At 37.8% G+C, this 18,297-nt stretch overlaps 1 protein-coding gene across 3 annotated transcripts in view; it reads right to left on the reverse strand.

The window, feature by feature from the left end:
- CWF19L2 (CWF19 like cell cycle control factor 2) overlaps positions 1 to 18,297 on the reverse strand; it is a 145,738-nt gene that overhangs the window by 89,487 nt on the left and 37,954 nt on the right. For all 3 annotated transcript variants that reach the window (XM_072821811.1, XM_072821810.1, XM_072821812.1), the window contains exons 7-8: positions 16,945 to 17,060; positions 12,097 to 12,743 (exon numbers count right to left, since the gene is read on the reverse strand). In XM_072821811.1, coding sequence (XP_072677912.1) covers positions 12,097 to 12,743; positions 16,945 to 17,060 — 763 coding nt within the window. The remainder of the gene's footprint in view (positions 1 to 12,096; positions 12,744 to 16,944; positions 17,061 to 18,297) is intronic.

Here is an 18,297-nt window from a genome sequence, read left to right on the forward strand (position 1 = left end):
ATCACAACAGAATATTGTCTGACTCATAAGCATAACTTTGTATGCCATTTACAGAGCACACAAGCCACACCTGCAACACCTGCCTATTCATCTTCCTCCCATTCAACTACATTCCATAAATTATTGAGAGGCCAATGTATGCTATGCACTCTCAGGATTCAGAGATGCGAAGACTCCAGATATGTCCTCTCCTCAGGGAGCTACTGCATCTAATACTCCAAAATACTAATCACAATATTCAACTAGACCATGCTGTTTCTTGTCTCCAAGTTATTTCCTGGATTCTATTCCCCTGATTATGTCTCAGAAGAAACATCCCTTCTTGTATGTAAGAACTGAAACTATAAGGATCTATACCTATACCTGTAACTTTAAGTCCATGGCATTTATGCTCCTATATTTGTTTACATGCTTATATATAACTGACTTTTTGATACTATGAGCTCCTTGAAGGGTATGACATCATACCCGTTTTTATACCACTAGACCTAGGAAATCAGTGTGTTCAGTAAGTATAAAATAAACAGTAGAAAGAATTTGTCAAAGCCATCTAATTTAAGCTCCAAGGGACATGTATGGCACAAAAATAACCTCCCCTTGTCACTGTATTCCTTGTCACAGTAGACACCTTTTTCAAATCTGAGTAAAAGTTTATTTCTCAAACTTCCAGTTTCCAAGGATTACTTTAAGAAAATATGATATGCACATGGACTGCTAATTTTAAGGTAACTCTGTTCTAAAAATTCACCTATATTTTTTGGTAAAGATAAAATAAGCTAATAGCAGTTAAATCATAAAAATGAGAGGACACTTCAATTTTATGAGCTGTGTATGAATCAAGCTGTTAATCACTTTTTTTCTTCAGAAGCTATTAAAATCACTGTGGTCCATATCCAGAGTAAAAAGAACACCAATATTATGGGGATCATATGTTGAAAAACACTGACCTAAGCCATCAAGAATTTCTATAATTTTCTCCTGTTGTTCACAATATACAGCCACACCTTCCTCTTCCTTAACACTTCCACCCCCGATTAATTCTTCTACTTGTAGGAGGACACTGGATTCTATGTTCATCCACAGTAACCTTGGGATTTTGCTCAATTATGGCATCTGTCATCTCTCTTCTAAAATCAATACTCTTAAAAAAAATAAAATACTCTTTTCCATTAATAATGTATTCAGGTATCTGTGCCATAAAAAAAAAAAAAAAGGGAGGGAGAGAGAAAGGAGGCCATTCACTTAACCTGTGTCTCCCACATATACTTTCTATCTCTACCATCTCATGACCCACAATCATAATTTGGTCTATGATATTCCAAAGATGATATTCATGATTAAATTGCCAAAGACCTCTATTATTTCTATCCAAAGGCCTATCTTTGTCATTTTACTTGACTCTTCCCTTTTTTTAAGAACTTTACTCTTCCTGTCACTCTCAGTATATAAGCTAAAAGATTCCATCAAGGGGACAATGAAGGTATGAAGAACTCCAACAAAGTTCACAAGTTTCAAGAAGATAACTGGAATCCCAAGAGACCTTTAAAAGCAGCAACTTTCATTGTCATAAAATGTGTACTCCTACATCTTTTGGTGGGGCGGAGATTTCCTAACAGGAATTCAATTGTTTATTAGTAGATAAGGATAAATTAGATAATATACAAGAATTCCAAACACCTGATTCTATTATCTTCAATATTAACACATACTTCAACATACTTCGTAGAAGAGCAATAGGTATCAAACAAAGACATTAAAATGAATCGTTGAGCACACAAAGAACACATTATTTCATCTTGTTAATACCACAGCAAAGATACCGCCTAGCCGCAAACAGCAAGAAAAGACTTCTCTTTACTTTCTCTAAGCATTTACAATGATGAGCAAATACTCTGAAAAAAATATTGCTGGGGTACCTGGGTGACTAATCAATTAAGCATCTGCCTTTGGCTCCCCCTGCTTATGCTCTCTTTGCCTCTGTCATATACATAAATAAAATCTTACAAAATAAAAAAAAACAAAAATAACAACCACATTGCCATAACATCTGCAATTACACTATAAAAAGAAAAAAGTGCAACTGTTTCTCATTTTCCAGGATTACTGCTAAATTTCAGAAGTCCTCTTCATAGTTTCTAAAAACTATGGGTTAGTTCCTGATGTCAACTTCATAAAATCCAAATTAAGGACATCACACTAATTTTTGTTCATACTGCATACTTCCTAGGTTTCAACATCCTGAAAATATATACCTAATATTTTTCCACAAAACAAAATTATATACAAACACATTTTATTTCTAAGAATAATAAGCTTAAAGATCTTGAGCACATTGACCACTTTGAGAGGATGTTTTGTGTCTACATAAGATAACTGTAGGCTCTAAAGAGGACAAAGGAAAAGAATGAGAAATCTGATCAGAGTAAGAATGAATGAAAGGAAGGATGAAAAAGGAAAAGTGAAACAAGAAGAAAATGCAACTCTACTAGCGATGAAAACACTATAAATTACATGAAAACTAAAGAGTCTCATGGAGAACTCAAAAAAGTTATCACGACACATGACTAATTAGCAAAGCTAAAATAAAAGTAAACAAACATTTTAAAAATATGTCAAACTTCAATACTTAAAGAAATGCAAATCAAGGAACAACTGTTTCTGAAGTAGGTATACAACAAAGATTGAAAAGTGCAATACTGTTGGCAAGGAAAAGTTTGGTTAGAGAGTAAACTTGGTTAATATAACAAAATACATAAATAAAATTCCACGCTTGGAGTTTTTCAGCTATATTTAATCAGTGTGCAAAGACACATATTACAAAACTATTCACTGCAACATTATTGTAAGAGCAACAAACTAGAAACAACCTAAAGTCCATCAACAGGAGACTGAGGAGGAATACTAGCTTCTATCTAAGTTTTAACAGAATATTAAAGGGCCTTTGAAAGCTACATACATACAAGCTGATGTGAAAAGGTCTTTTTTTTTTTTTAAGATTTATTTATTTATGATAGACATAGAGAGAGAGAGAGGGGGGCAGAGACACAGGAGGAGGGAGAAAAGCAGGCTCCATGCCGGGAGCCCGATGTGGGACTCGATCCCGGGACTCCAGGATCGCGCCCTGGGCCAAAGGCAGGTGCCAAACCGCTGAGCCACCCAGGGATCCCCTGAAAAGGTCTTTAAGATACACTGATAGGGCAGAAAAAAACCAAGGTTCAGAACAGCATATGCATTGTGAAGCTTTGTAACTTAAATATATAATTGTTTTTTATATATAATTACACATGCTATCTCTTGTAAAAAGTCACAAATCCAGAAAATGGCTAGTGTTACATACAATTGCCAGATAAAAAATATGACACCCAATCAAATGTGAATTTCAGGTAAACAAAAAAATTTTTTAGTGTAAGTCTGTGCAAATTCTGCAAGGGACTTACTTTTGTTTATTTGCGAAACCTAGTAACCCTAGTGACACAACACTCTGCAAGTTACAACCTCGTATGTTTCTGTTTCCCCATCTGGAAAATTCAGGAGTCACAATATTTTCTCCTAGTTCTAAAATCAGTTCGATGATTTTTTTCCCATACTTCTAAGATTCATGGTTCTAAAGCTCCCCAGAATTCTAGCATTTTATAAAAAATTCAGCATATACCCAGAATAATGTTCAAACAAACTAAGAGTTTCTCACGATTCTTCACTGACTCAAGTCCCTGAAAATAGGCATTCTTCCACATCTTCCTTTGGTCTCTTACTTCACAAAACGTATACAGGCTCAGAACTCTTTTCATCTTTCACATATATGTAGATAATTTCTAGACTGCTCTTTCCTTCTCCGGTCAATCATGGAATTCATGGAAAGCTTCAAACCATCTGACATTAAAATAACCCAGCATCCAACTCTTTAACTCAAGCATTCACTCTTGACTTCAGCTCAGGTCATGACCTCACGGTTGTGGGATCAAGCCCTAGACTGCTTGAGATTCTCTCCCTCTGCCTCTCTCCCCACCTAAGTGTGCTAGCTCTCTCTCTAAAATAAAATATATAGTTTACATAAATATATATAACATATAAGCATATATACAGCTTCTAGTGAGTGCCTATATAAAATATTTTCAATTTTATAAATAAAATATATTTATTAAAACAAATCTTTAAACATATATATGTTTACATAAATATATACAGTATAACATTCTAACATGTATGTTATAAACATATAGATCTTCCAGTGAGTGCCTATATTACAGTAGTTCTATCAGAAACTTACAATTTAAATACAACCTACAAATAAGAATTAGAGAACCAGGTGAAATAGAGTGTAAGACTGTTTCACATGCAGCTGCAGTCACAGGCGTCAAGACCTGCAGACTGCCCAAAGGTTAAGGCAACCCTGATGATCAAAGGAAGTAAGTTTCAGCCCATCAGGAGGTGAGGACTAGAAACAGTCTACCTTTCAGAGTACCTAGAGTAAAGCCCAGGCAACTACATTATGTGTACAGCCTTAGACATTCTCTAGTCCCTGGCATGTATGTCCAGTCAATACAACTAGATCTTTCCTTTGGTTTCCTGGGAACAAAGCCCTACCTTGAACCAGAACCCATCTGACTGGAGCTCCCACGGCTCAGTCCAGGTTTTGCCAGCTTCCTCCCCACTGCAAGGTATACACTGTGATTTAAAATCCACAGCTTTAGATGGAACTGCTAACAAAAACAATTTACCAGACTCATGACCCCAAACCACAATGCTGACACCTACTACTGCCACCACCGAATTCAATTATTGCATAAAACCTCCTCCTTTAGTGTCCCATTCATTTGGTGGTATTTTTAAACATAATCTGCTTATCATTCTAGTATAAGCTAATCATTATCCTTTGGACATGTATTTTCCATTTATGGCTGGCTATCTCCAATAAGACCCAGCTCTATAGCTAAATCAGTTTCTCCTCAACTGGGATTTCCTAGTCTACTAACCCAGCCCTCTATATAACAGGTTCAAGATAACACCAGGAAATGCTACCTATTTTCCTAATTATTAGAGGTACAATCATTATAGTATCCATATTTTTCTTTTGAAATGCTAACATCTGGAGGGAGGGACAAGATGGCCAAAGAGTAGGGTCCCCAAGTCACCTGTCCCCACCAAATTACCTAGATAACCTTCAAATCATCCTGAAATTCTACGAATTCGGCCTAAGATTTAAAGAGAGAAAAGCTGGAATGCTACAGTGAGAAGTGTTCACACTTCTATCAAGATAGGAAGATGGGGAAAAAGAAATAAAGAAACAAAAGGCATCCAAGGGGGAGGGGCCCCGCAAGGAGCCGGGCTAAGGACGGGGTGAGTGCCCCCAGGACAGGAAAGCACCGTCCTGGAGAAGCAGGAGCTCCACCAATCTTCCCGGACAGAAAGGGGCTCGCAGGGAGTTAGAGCAAGACCCCAGGAGGGCGGGGATGCCCTCAGGCTCCCTGGGACACTAACAGACACCTGCACCCCAGGGAGAGTGCGCCGAGCTCCCTAAAGGGCTGCAGCGCGTGCATGGCTGGACCTGGGAGCAGCTCAGAGGGGCTCCGGCAGAGGAAGAGGCTCCATGCGTAGGGGGCTGCACGGCCCCAGGGGCAGCTCGGATGGGCAGGGGCGGCGGCTCTGCAGAGAGGGGGCTGCGCGGCTGGAGCGCGAATCCAACAGCGCAGGCCCAGGAGCACAGGGTGCCGGGGACACAGCCCAGGATCCGGCTTCCTCCCGGGACAGGCAGAGGCCAGGAGGGCCCAGGACAGCAAGGACACTCCTGCCCCGAGCTGAGCAGATCAGTGGCCCTGCACCAGGAGCATCCAAGCCCCTGCAGACACAGAGCTCTGAAGTTACTGTGGGAGCTGAATCCAGGGCTCCAGAGCTGGCCCCGCCACTGTGGTTGTTCCTCCAGGGGCCGCACAGGGTAAACCACCCCCACTGAGCCCTGCACCAGGCAGGGGGGAAAGCAGCTCCCCCAAGCGCTGACACCTGAATATCAACACAACAGGCCCCTCCCCCAGAAAACCAGCTAGAGGGACAAGTTCCAGGGGCAGTCAAGGGACTTAGAGTATACAGAATCAGAAGATACTGCCCCATGGTTTCTTTTTTTTTTTTCTTTTTTTTCTTTTTGATTTCTGTTTGATTCTCCCACCCTTTTTTTTCTTTCTCTTTTTCTTCTCTTTTTTTTTTCTTCCTTTATTCTTTTTCTCTTTTCTTTCCTTCTTTCTCTCCTCTTTTTCTCCTTTTCCCAATACAACTTGTTTTTGGCCACTGTGCACTGCGCAAAATGACTACAAGGAAAACCTCACCTCAAAAGAAAGAATCAGAAACAGTCCTCTCTCCCACAGAGTTACAAATTTTGGATTACAATTCAATGTCAGAAAGCCAATTCAGAAGCACTATTATACAGCTACTGGTGGCTCTAGAAAAAAGCATAAAGGACTCAGGAGACTTCATGACTGCAGAATTTAGATCTAATCAGGCAGAAATTAAGAATCAATTCAATGAGATGCAATCCAAACTAGAAGTCCTAATGACAAGGGTGAACGAGGTGGAAGAACGAGTGAGTGACATAGAACACAAGTTGAGGGCAAAGAGGGAAACTGAGAAAAAAAGAGACAAACAATTAAAAGACCATGAGGATAGATTAAGGGAAATAAATGACACCCTGAGGAAGAAAAACCTACGTTTCATTGGGGTTCCCGAGGGGGCCGAAAGGGACAGAGGGCCAGAATATGTATTTCAACAAATCATAGCTGAAAACATTCCTAATCTGGGAAGGGAAACAGGCATTCAGATCCAGGAAATAGAGAGATTCCCCCCTAAAATCAATAAAAACCGTTCAACACCTCGACACCTAATAGTTAAGCTTGCAAATTCCAAAGATAAAGAGAAGATTCTTAAAGCAGCAAGAGACAAGAGATCTCTGACTTTTGTGGGGAAGAGTATGAAGGTAACAGCAGACCTCTCCACAGAGACTGGCAGGCCAGAAAGGGCTGGCAGGATATATACAGGGTCCTAAATGAGAAGAACATGCAACCAAGAATACTTTATCCAGCAAGGCTCTCATTCAGAATGGAAGGAGAGATAAAGAGCTTCCAAGACAGGCAGGAACTGAAAGAATATGTGACCTCCAAACCAGCTCTGCAAGAAATTTTAAGGGGGACTCTTAAAATCCCCCTTTAAGAAGAAGTCCACTGGAACAATCCACAAAAACAAGGACTGAAGATATCATGATGACACTAAACTCATATCTTTCAATAGTAACTCTGAACGTGAACGGGCTTAATGACCCCATCAAAAGGCACAGGGTTTCAGACTGGATAAAAAAGCAGGACCCATCTATTTGCTGTCTACAAGAGACTCATTTTAGACAGAAGGACACCTACAGGGATCCCTGGGTGGCGCAGCGGTTTAGTGCCTGCCTTCGGCCCAGGGCGCGATCCTGGAGACCCAGGATCGAATCCCACGTCAGGCCCCCGGTGCATGGAGCCTGCTTCTCCCTCTGCCTATGTCTCTGCCTCTCTCTCTCTCTGTGTGTGACTATCATAAATACATAAAAATTACAAAAAAAAAGAAAAAGAAAGAAAGACACCTACAGCCTGAAAATAAAAGGTTGGAGAACCATTTACCATTCAAGTGGTCCTCAAAAGAAAGCAGGGGTAGCCATCCTTATATGAGATAAACTAAAATTTACCCCGAAGACTATAGTGAGAGATGAAAAGGGATACTAATCATACTTAAAGGATCTATCCAACAAGAAGACTTAACAATCCTCAATATATATGCCCTGAATGTGAGAGCTGCAAATGTATCAATTAATAACCAAAGTCAAGACATACTTAGATAATAATACACTTATACTTGGTGACTTCAATCTAGCGCTTTCTACACTCAATAGGTCTTCTAAACACAACATCTCCAAAGAAACGAGAGCTTTAAATGATACACTGGACCAGATGGATTTCACAGATATCTATAGAACTTTACATCCAAACTCAACTGAATACACATTCTTCTCAAGTGCACATGGAACTTTCTCCAGAATAGACCACATACTGGGTCACAAATCGGGTCTGAACCAATACCAAAAGATTGGGATCGTCCCCTGCATATTCTCAGACCATAATGCCTTGAAATTAGAACTAAATCACAACAAGAAGTTTGGAAGGACTTCAAACACGTGGAGGTTAAGGACCATCCTGCTAAAAGATGAAAAGGTCAACCAGGAAATTAAGGAAGAATTAAAAAGATTCATGGAAACTAATGAGAATGAAGATACAACCATCCAAAATCTTTGGGATGCAGCAAAAGCAGTCCTGAGGGGGAAATACATCGCAATACAAGCATCCATCCAAAACCTGGAAAGAACTCAAATACAAAAGCTAACCTTACACCTAAAGGAGCTAGAGAAAAAACAGCAAATAGATCCTACACCCAGCAGAAGAAGAGAGTTAATAAAGATTCGAGCAGAACTCAACGAAATCGAGACCAGAAGAACTGTGGAACAGATCAACAGAACCAGGAGTTGGTTCTTTGAAAGAATTAATAAGATAGATAAACCATTAGCCAGCCTTATTAAAAAGAAGAGAAGACTCAAATTAATAAAATCATGAGTGAGAAAGGAGAGAGCACTACCAACACCAAGGAAATACAAACGATTTTAAAAACATATTATGAACAGCTATACCCCAATAAATTAGGCAATCTAGAAGAAATGGACGTATTTCTGGAAAGCCACAAACTACCAAAACTGGAACAGGAAGAAATAGAAAACCTGAGCAGGCCAATAACCAGGGAGGAAATTGAAGCAGTCATCAAAAACCTCCCAAGACACGAAAGTCCAGGGCCAGATGGCTTCCCAGGGGAATTCTATCAAACGTTTAAAGAAGAAACCATACCTATTCTACTAAAACTGTTTGGAAAGATAGAAAGAGATGGAGTACTTCCAAATTCGTTCTATGAGGCCAGCATCACCTTAATTCCAAAACCAGACAAAGACCCCACCAAAAAGGAGAATTATAGACCAATATCCCTGATAAACATGGATGCAAAAATTCTCAACAAGATACTAGCCAATAGGATCCAACGATACATTAAGAAGATTATTCACCATGATCAAGGGGTATTTATCCGTGGGATGCAAGGTTGGTTCAACACTCATAAAACAATCAAGGTGATAGATCACATCAACAAGAGAAAAACCAAGAACCATATGATCCTCTCATTAGATGCAGAGAAAGCATTTGACAAAATACAGTATCCATTCCTGATCAAAACTCTTCAGAGTATAAGGATAGAGGGAACATTCCTCAACATCTTAAAAGCCATCTATGAAAAGCCCACAGCAAATATCATTCTCAATGGGGAAGCACTGGGAGCCTTTCCCCTAAGATCAGGAACAAGACAGGGATGTCCACTCTCACCACTGCTATTCAACACAGTACTAGAAGTTCTAGCCTCAGCAATCAGGCAACAAAAAGACATTAAAGACATTCAAACTGGCAAAGAAGTCAAACTCTCCCTCTTCGCCGATGACATGATACTCTACATAGAAAACCCAAAAGCCTCCATCCCAAGATTGCTAGAACTCATACAGCAATTTGGCAGCATGGCAAGATACAAAATCAATGCCCAGAACTCAGTGGCATTTCTATACACTAACAATGAGACTGAAGAAAGAGAAATTAAGGAGTCAATCCCATTTATAATTGCACCCAAAAGCATAAGATACCTAGGAATAAACTTAACCAAAGAGGTAAAGGATCTATACCCTAAAAACTATAGAACACTTCTGAAAGAAATTGAGGAAGACACAAAGAGATGGAAAAATATTCCACGCTCATGGATTGGCAGAATTAATATTGTGAAAATGTCAATGTTACCCAGGGCAATTTACACGTTTAATGCAATCCCTATCAAAATACCATGGACTTTCTTCAAAGACTTAGAACAAATTCTTTTAAGATTTTTGTGGAATCAGAAAAGACCCCGAATAACCAGGGGATTTTTAAAAAAGAAAACCATAGCTGGGGCATCACAATGCCAGATTTCAGGTTGTATTACAAAGCTGTGGTCATCAAGACAGTGTGGTACTGGCACAAAAACAGACACATAGATCAATGGAACAGAACAGAGAATCCAGAAGTTAACCCTCAACTTTATGGTCAACTAATATTCGATAAAGGAGGAAAGACTATCCACTGGAAGAAAGACAGTCTCTTCAATAAATGGTGCTGGGAAAATTGGACATCCACATGCAGAAGAATGAAACTAGACCACTCTCTTGTACCATACACAAAGATAAACTCAAAATGGATGAAAGATCTAAATGTGAGACAAGATTCCATCAGAATCCTAGAGGAGAACACAGGCAACATCCTTTTCGAACTCGGCCACAGTAACTTCTTGCAAGATACATCCACGAAGGCAAAAGAAACAAAAGCAAAAATGAACTATTGGGACTTCATCAAGATAAGAAGCTTTTGCACAGCAAAGGATACAGTCAACAAAACTAAAAGACAACCCTACAGAATGGGAGAAGATATTTGCAAATGACGTATCAGATAAAGGGCTAGTTTCCAAGATCTATAAAGAACTTCTTAAACTCAACACCAAAGAAACAAACAATCCAATCATGAAATGGGCAAAAGACATGAATAGAAATCTCACAGAGGAAGACATAGACATGGCCAACAAGCACATGAGAAAATGCTCCCCATCACTGCCCATCAGGGAAATACAAATCAAAACCACAATGAGATACCACCTCACACCAGTGAGAATGGGGCAAATTAACAAGGCAGGAAACCACAAATGTTGGAGAGGATATGGAGAAAAGGGAACCCTCTTACACTGTTGGTGGGAATGTGAACTGGTGCAACCACTCTGGAAAACTGTGTGGAGGTTCCTCAAAGAGTTAAAAATAGATCTGCCCTACAACCCAGCAATTGCACTGTTGGCGATTTACCCCAAAGATACAGATGCAATGAAACGCCAGGACACCTGCACCCCGATGTTTCTAGCAGCAATGTCCACAATAGCCAAACTGCGGAAGGAGCCTCGGTGTCCATCAAAAGATGAATGGATAAAGATGATGTGGTCTATGTATACAATGGAATATTCCTCAGCCATTAGAAATGACAAATACCCACCATTTGCTTCTACGTGGATAGAACTGGAGGGTATTATGCTGAGTGAAATGAGTCAATCGGAGAAGGACAAACATTATATGTTCTCATTCATTTGGGGAATATAAATAACAGTGAAAGGGAATAGAAGGGAAGGGAGAAGAAATGGGTAGGAAATATCAGAAAGGGAGACAGAACATAAAGACTCCTAACTCTGGGAAACGAACTAGGGGTGGTGGAAGGGGAGGAGGGCGGGGGGTGGGGGTAAATGGGTGACGGACACTGAGGGGGACACTTGATGGGATGAGCACTGGGTGTTATTCTGTATGTTGGCAAATTGAACACCAATTAAAAAAAAATAAATTTATTATTAAAAAAAATGAAATGCTAACATCTTTAAAACCTGTTAATGTCAAAAGTGGATTATTTCTTAACTGTAAAACAGTCACCATAATTCATGCTTCCTTCTGCAGAATCTTTCATATATTGTTTTCACTCCATACGTAGGCTTTGGCAGCATATTTTCCTTCAGTCTCCCAGACCTCCACTGGCCATGCAATATTTACATTATAACTACACTTAACAATGGAGTGATTTCCTTTGAAAGCAATATGGCAGCAGTAACACAGTCTACCAAAGTACCTCCTGTAGCATATCCAGTTAAAGGGATTTTCAACTCATTTCATTTTTTTAGATTGCAAAAAAGCAACAATTTTGATCTAATATAGCTACTGAATTCTTCTTCCATTTATTAAATAAAACTGTGGAATGCAATGCAACCCATAAAACAAAGCTACTGATTTTTTTAATGGGCATATCTTGTCTTCCACAATACTTAAGAAACTGATCATAACTCATATCTACTTAATAAGTGATACTCTGCAAATACATCTCATTTCTTTGAATCCTCTGCAATTTAATATTCACTCATCAGCTTAAAAAACAAATGACAAAATACCCGGCAAATGGAGACAGTGTGTCCTGTAGATGCTCTTTCTTCAGAGAGTCATCTCTTAGGCTCTCATCCCGTGATTCTTCTCTCGCATTGTCTGAAACGTTCCCATGGTCCACAGTGCCCCCAGTTTCTAATGATCTTTGATGTGAGCATTTCCTGTTTCCTTCTCTCACATCAGATTGGCTCCATGATGAAGAACTTTCTTCACTGTTTTCTGTGGGTTTTCGAAAACCATGATCAACCAGTGCTGAAGATGAACAGGAGGGTTTAAAATTTCTGCCCTTGCTATGAAATGACAGTTCTTCATCATCAGAGGGTCTTAAAAATTTGGGTTTCAAATTTCCAAAGGAAGAAAACTCTTGATTTTGCCTTTGACTGGACTGTCTTCTACAGGTTTCTAAAGACCCAGACCTATTATCTTTTTCATCACCACTAAACTTCTCTTTATTGGTACTGTTTGTAATATTTGTTGAATGGTATCTATCCCTTGAATTTTTATTATATTTTACCAAGTCTGATTTTCTACTTTCTTGACTACTTTGTGCTTTTTCTGCGTATGTTGGTTTCCTCCATCGTTCTCGTTTACAATCTTCTTTTGTGGATGCAGTTTTTTCAGCTTCTTCTAATTTTGACTGAAATATTTCCATTGACTACAAAGAAGAGAAATTAAACAAGATATCTACAATTAAAAAAAAAAGGTTCAATGACTTGTGCCCCCATATGCCACTGTGCTAAGATACACTGTCATATAAACACAATGAAGAAAAACCCAACAAAGAAGAGACCCATACAATCATCCTACCTAATAAAGGCTTACATGTGCCCTCATCTAATTCATATGTAGAAGACCTAACCTCTGGTACTCAGAACACGACAGCATTTAGAGATAGGCACTTGAAAGTAAAAAGTTCAGTTGAGCCCCAAATCAATCTGACAGATATCCATAATAGAAGAAATGTATAAATATAAATAAAGACAGAATGGATGAGCATACAAAGAGAAAATACCATATGAGGGACGCAGTAAGAAGGCAGCCATTTACAAGCCATGAAGAGATGCCCCAGGAGAAACCAAACATTGTAATGCCTTGATCTTGGACTTCAATTCTCCTAAACTGTGAGAAAATAGATCTGTTGTTTAGGCCTGTGGAACTTTGCTATGGCAGTCCCAGCAAACTAATATACTACCCTAAAATAAGTGCCAAAAAAAAATATGATTAATTCATCAAAAATTACCAAATAATGAAAAATATCTGGGAACTCAAAAGAACTTAGACCAAATGCCCAGCACTAAAACAAAATATAATGCAGAAAACAATGAAGACATCATTTCTAAAAAATTAATTCCTAAGGTCAGTGAGATTCAAGAGGCTGCTACATTACTAAAACATAACAGACTCTCATGAAAAACAAGAATTCAAGAACATGAGAAACTTATAAATGAAAAACTATGTGTCCAAAAACATGCAGATATGGTGAACAAAAGAACAGAGAGTATTTCATCCAGTACTAGTGAATTCAACACTAGCCTGAGAATCCTCTCTACCTAGGAAAAGATGGTAAACAAATACGTTATAAGGAAAAAAGACACAAGGACAATTAATTCTAGAAAATCTAATATGCATATATGAATACTACCAGAAGGAAAAAGCAAAGATAGAAGAAAGTATTAACAAGATAATAATAATACAAGAATATTTCTCCAGCTAACTTTCTACGTATGAAGGGATCCTCTGGTAGTCTTAGGAGAGGGGAGAAAATAAAGCATATAAAGATTCTTAAAGAATCATACAGGGCAGCCCCGGTGGCACAGCAGTTTAGCGCCGCCTGCAGCCCAGGGCGTGATCCTGGAGACCCTGGATGGAGTCCCACGTCAGGCTCTCTGTATGATGCCTGCTTCTCCCTCTGCCTGTGTCTCTCTGCCTGTGTCTCTGCCTCTCTCTCTGTCTCTATGAATAAATAAATTTAAAAATCTTCATTAAAAAAAAAAGAATCATACATAAAAATCAGTCAGTTGAGAATCTGACTCCTGATTTCATCTCAGATCATGATCTTAGGGTCCTGAGATCGAGCCCCATGTCAAACTCCACACTCAGCAAGCAGTCTGCTCTCAATTCTCTCTCCTACTCCCTCTACCCTTCCCCTACACTTTCTCCCTCTCTAAAAAAAAAAAAAAAAGTAAAACTGTTACCAACTCTTCATCTGTAATACTAAACACTACAAGTTACAGGATAATGGAATAAAGATCAAGTTATGTTGGGAAAAATGGACAGTAAGATACAAAAGAAAAAACCTGACCCGTTCTTACACCATATACAAAATAAATTAAAAATGGATTAAAGACTTAAATGTGAGATTTGACACCATAAAAATCCTAGAAGAGAACACAGGCAGTAACACTGGCTGCACAAACTTTTTTCTAGCTATATCTCCTGAGGCAAGTGAAACAAAAGCAAAAACAAACTATGGGGACTACACCAAAATAAAACGCTTCTGCAGAGCAAAGGAAACAATCAACAAAACTAAAAGCAGTCTATGGAATAGGTGAAGACATTTGCAAATGATGTATCTGATAAAGGGTTAGTATCTAAAGTATAAAAGAACTTATAAAACTCAACACCCAAAAAACAAATAGTTCAATTGAAAAATGGGCAGATGACCTAAATATACATTTTTTTAAAGATGACATACAGATGGTCAACAGACAAATGAAAAGATGCTCAACACCACTTATCAGGGAAATCAAAATTACAATGAGCTATTATCTCACACCCATCAGAATGGCTAAAATTAATACAAGAAACAATAGGTGTTGGCAAGGATGTGGAGAAAGGAGAACCTCTTACAACCTCTTACACTGTTGGTGGGAACACAGTGGTGTAGCCACTGTGTTAAACAGTATGGAGGTTCCTCAAAATGTTAAAAATAGAGCTACCCTATGATCTAGCAATTGAACTACTAGATATTTACCCAACAGATACAAAAATGCTAAATCAAAGGGATATTACAGAAGCAGCCCTGTTGACTGATGAACAGATATACAGATAGACACACACACACACACACACACACACACACACACAATGGAATATAAGCCATCAAAAAGAATGAGATCTTGCCATTTGCAAGGATATGAATGGACCTAGAATATTAAGCTAAGTGAAATAAAGCAGTCAGAGAAAGACAAATACCATAGGATTTCACTCATGTGTGAAATCTAAGAAACAAAACAAATGAACAAAGGAAGAGAGGGAGGTACAAACCAAGAAACTGACTCTGAACTACAGAGAACACATTGCTGGTCACCAGAGGGGAAATGGGGTGGTGGGGGGAATGAGGGAAACAGGTGATAGGGATAAAGGAGCACAGGTGTTGTGCTGAGCACCAGGTGTTGTATGGAAATGCTGAATGCCCAAATTGTGATTTGAAACTAATATTAACCTGTATGTTAACTAACTGGAAATTAAATAAAAACTTAAAGAATTTTTTTCAAATTATTTCAAGAAAATCTGAGAGCTGAGATGGGGGAATCAAAACATGTTAAAGTTATTATATTAGCCTAGGCAGAGATAATCTATAATATTTCATCTTTTTTAAGTATTTAAAAATACAGATTTAACATGTCTCTTAAATTGAATAACAACATGATTAGAACAGAAATGATGGAAGGGAGAAGAAATGTGTGGGAAATATCAGAAAGGGAGACAGAACATAAAGACTCCTAACTCTGGGAAATGAACTAGGGGTGGTGGAAGGGGAGGAGGGCGGGGGGTGGGGGTGAATGGGTGACGGGCACTGAGGGGAGCACCTGACAGGATGAGCACTGGATGTTATTCTGTATGTTGGCAAATTGAACACCAATAAAAAATTTATTATAAAAAAAAAAGAACAGAAATGATGATGGGGAGGGGGTAGTTTCATAATAAAAGCATTGCATCAGAGGCAGCTCTCTGCCTTCTTATTGAGACATGTGTCTAAACTTAGTGGCTTCTTAGATTCAATAAAATACGGTAATGATACAAACGACAAAAACAGCAAGGACCACAATTCATCCAGTGCTCAATATATTACCTACTTTACACCGTTTAAATGGGTCCTAGGAGAGAACACCTAGGTTTGAATCTACTGACTGAATCTCACTTATTTTTCCTGCTTACTCATATTCTTGAAATCTTATTTTCTAAACCTGTTTTTTTCTAAATATTAAAATTACTAGCTATGAAAATCCAAAAATATCCACACATGGTTAATGGAGGAGCTGGTTTTAAAATATCATGTAAAATATCATGGTTCCATTGTTTAAAGAGTGTGTGTGTGTGTGTGTGTATATATATGTAAATATATTATTAATATATATAGTTAATATATAATTGTTAATATATAAAACATATGTAAATATATTGTTAAAATATATTTTTAAAAACCTGTCATATTGCAAAATCTCTGGAATAAGCAAAAACCCCTAAATATATTAAAATTTTAACAGTGGTTAGTTACCTCAAGAGGTATACCATGGAGGATTTCCTGCATTATTTAAATTTCCTCACAATGAAAAAGTTTATTTACATTAAACACATACACTTAAATTGTATTCACTTAAGTTTTATATTCATCATGTCAATAAAAATATGCTACCTAAGTTTACATAATTAAAAAAAGGTAGAAAATGCCTTTGGCAGTCAATAAGAGTTGAGATTTAATATTCATTTAATTCAAAAGAGCTTCATGGCACCAAACACTGACAAAGTTAAAGACACTTATTTCTCATATAACTATAAATATAACACATTAATATTAATTAGATAGTAATTATGATCTATTAAATATTAATCTCATTAATATCAGTACTCACCCCATATCTTTCAGCAACAATGTCTTCAAAATTTCTATTCTGTTTCTCAGCCTGTTCCTTCATTCTCTGGTAAGACTTTCTCAGCCAGCTTAATCCACCATCTTCCACTACTGAAACTAAATTCCAATACTTAATGTTAATTATACTTCTCATGTGGTTATAATAAAATCAATATTTATTACTTCTGTAATAATTTCTAAAGTATAAATTAGATATTTTTTCTTGGACATTAAGAACCATGAGGACACTTAAAATTCAACATGTTAAAAAAATAAAATTCAATATATTATTTTTTTTATTTTTAAAAAAAGGTTTATTTATTTGACAGAGAAAGCATGAACAGGAGGGGCAGAGAGAGGGAGAAAAAGAGAATCTCAAGCGGACTCCATGCTAAGCACAGAGCCTGACACGGGGTTCAATCTCAGGATGCCGAGATCATGACCTGAGCTGAAACCAGGAGTCAGAGACTTAATCTGTGCCATCCAGGTGCCCCTCAACATATTGTTTATATAGCTATATATGCAAGGTACAGATTTTAGGGACTGAGGAAGGCAAAAATAAATAAAACTATACTCAAAAACAACTGCAATCCAAGAGTATGAGGATGAGTACAAAAATAATAAGTATAATATGTAACAAAAATAAAGATAGAAGTAATTACAGAAAAATGAGAAAGGAGTTATTTCTAAATAGGTGGTCAGGGAAAATTTTACAGATCAGGCTTAAAATAATGAGTTGGATTTCTATAAACAAAGATAAGAGGAGGCAGGGCATTCCCATAAATAAAGAATAAGAGTATACAAACAGCAGGGAAAAAGCTACCTCAGATCCAGCACAAAAAACAAATAAGGAAATCACAGATGATAATACGGAAATGTATATAAAACAAATTATTCTATGCAGTCATTATTACCAACTATGAAAATCTGAATGCCTCCAAACTTTATTAAGCTGCTTGTATTTCCTTCTACATACATAACACTTTTGATGTGCATAAAGAAATCTAATCACTTAAGTCAAAACTCTGTTCCTGATTTTCCTTGTCTAAAAATATGATTGCTTTGTATCACCCCCAGTTCTATCATCAACAAAAATACACAGAGACTGTGAAAGACACATATAAGAATCTTTGCAGTGAAGTCTGCAGTAATCCCTGCCTTGAAAATAATCCAAATGTTCACTTTAAGAAAAATGGAAATACAGCATAAATGATGATATATTCCTAAAACAGACTAGTATACAGCATGAAAATCAATGACCACACCTATACACAACAACATGGATGAATGTGAAAACATGAACACAGGCAGTAGGCACCAAAAGGGCACACAATACGCACTCTATGATTCCAGG

This window comes from Canis lupus, chromosome 3 (genome assembly GCF_048164855.1).
Source record: "Canis lupus baileyi chromosome 3, mCanLup2.hap1, whole genome shotgun sequence".
In the NCBI taxonomy this organism is placed as follows: Eukaryota; Metazoa; Chordata; class Mammalia; order Carnivora; family Canidae; genus Canis; species Canis lupus.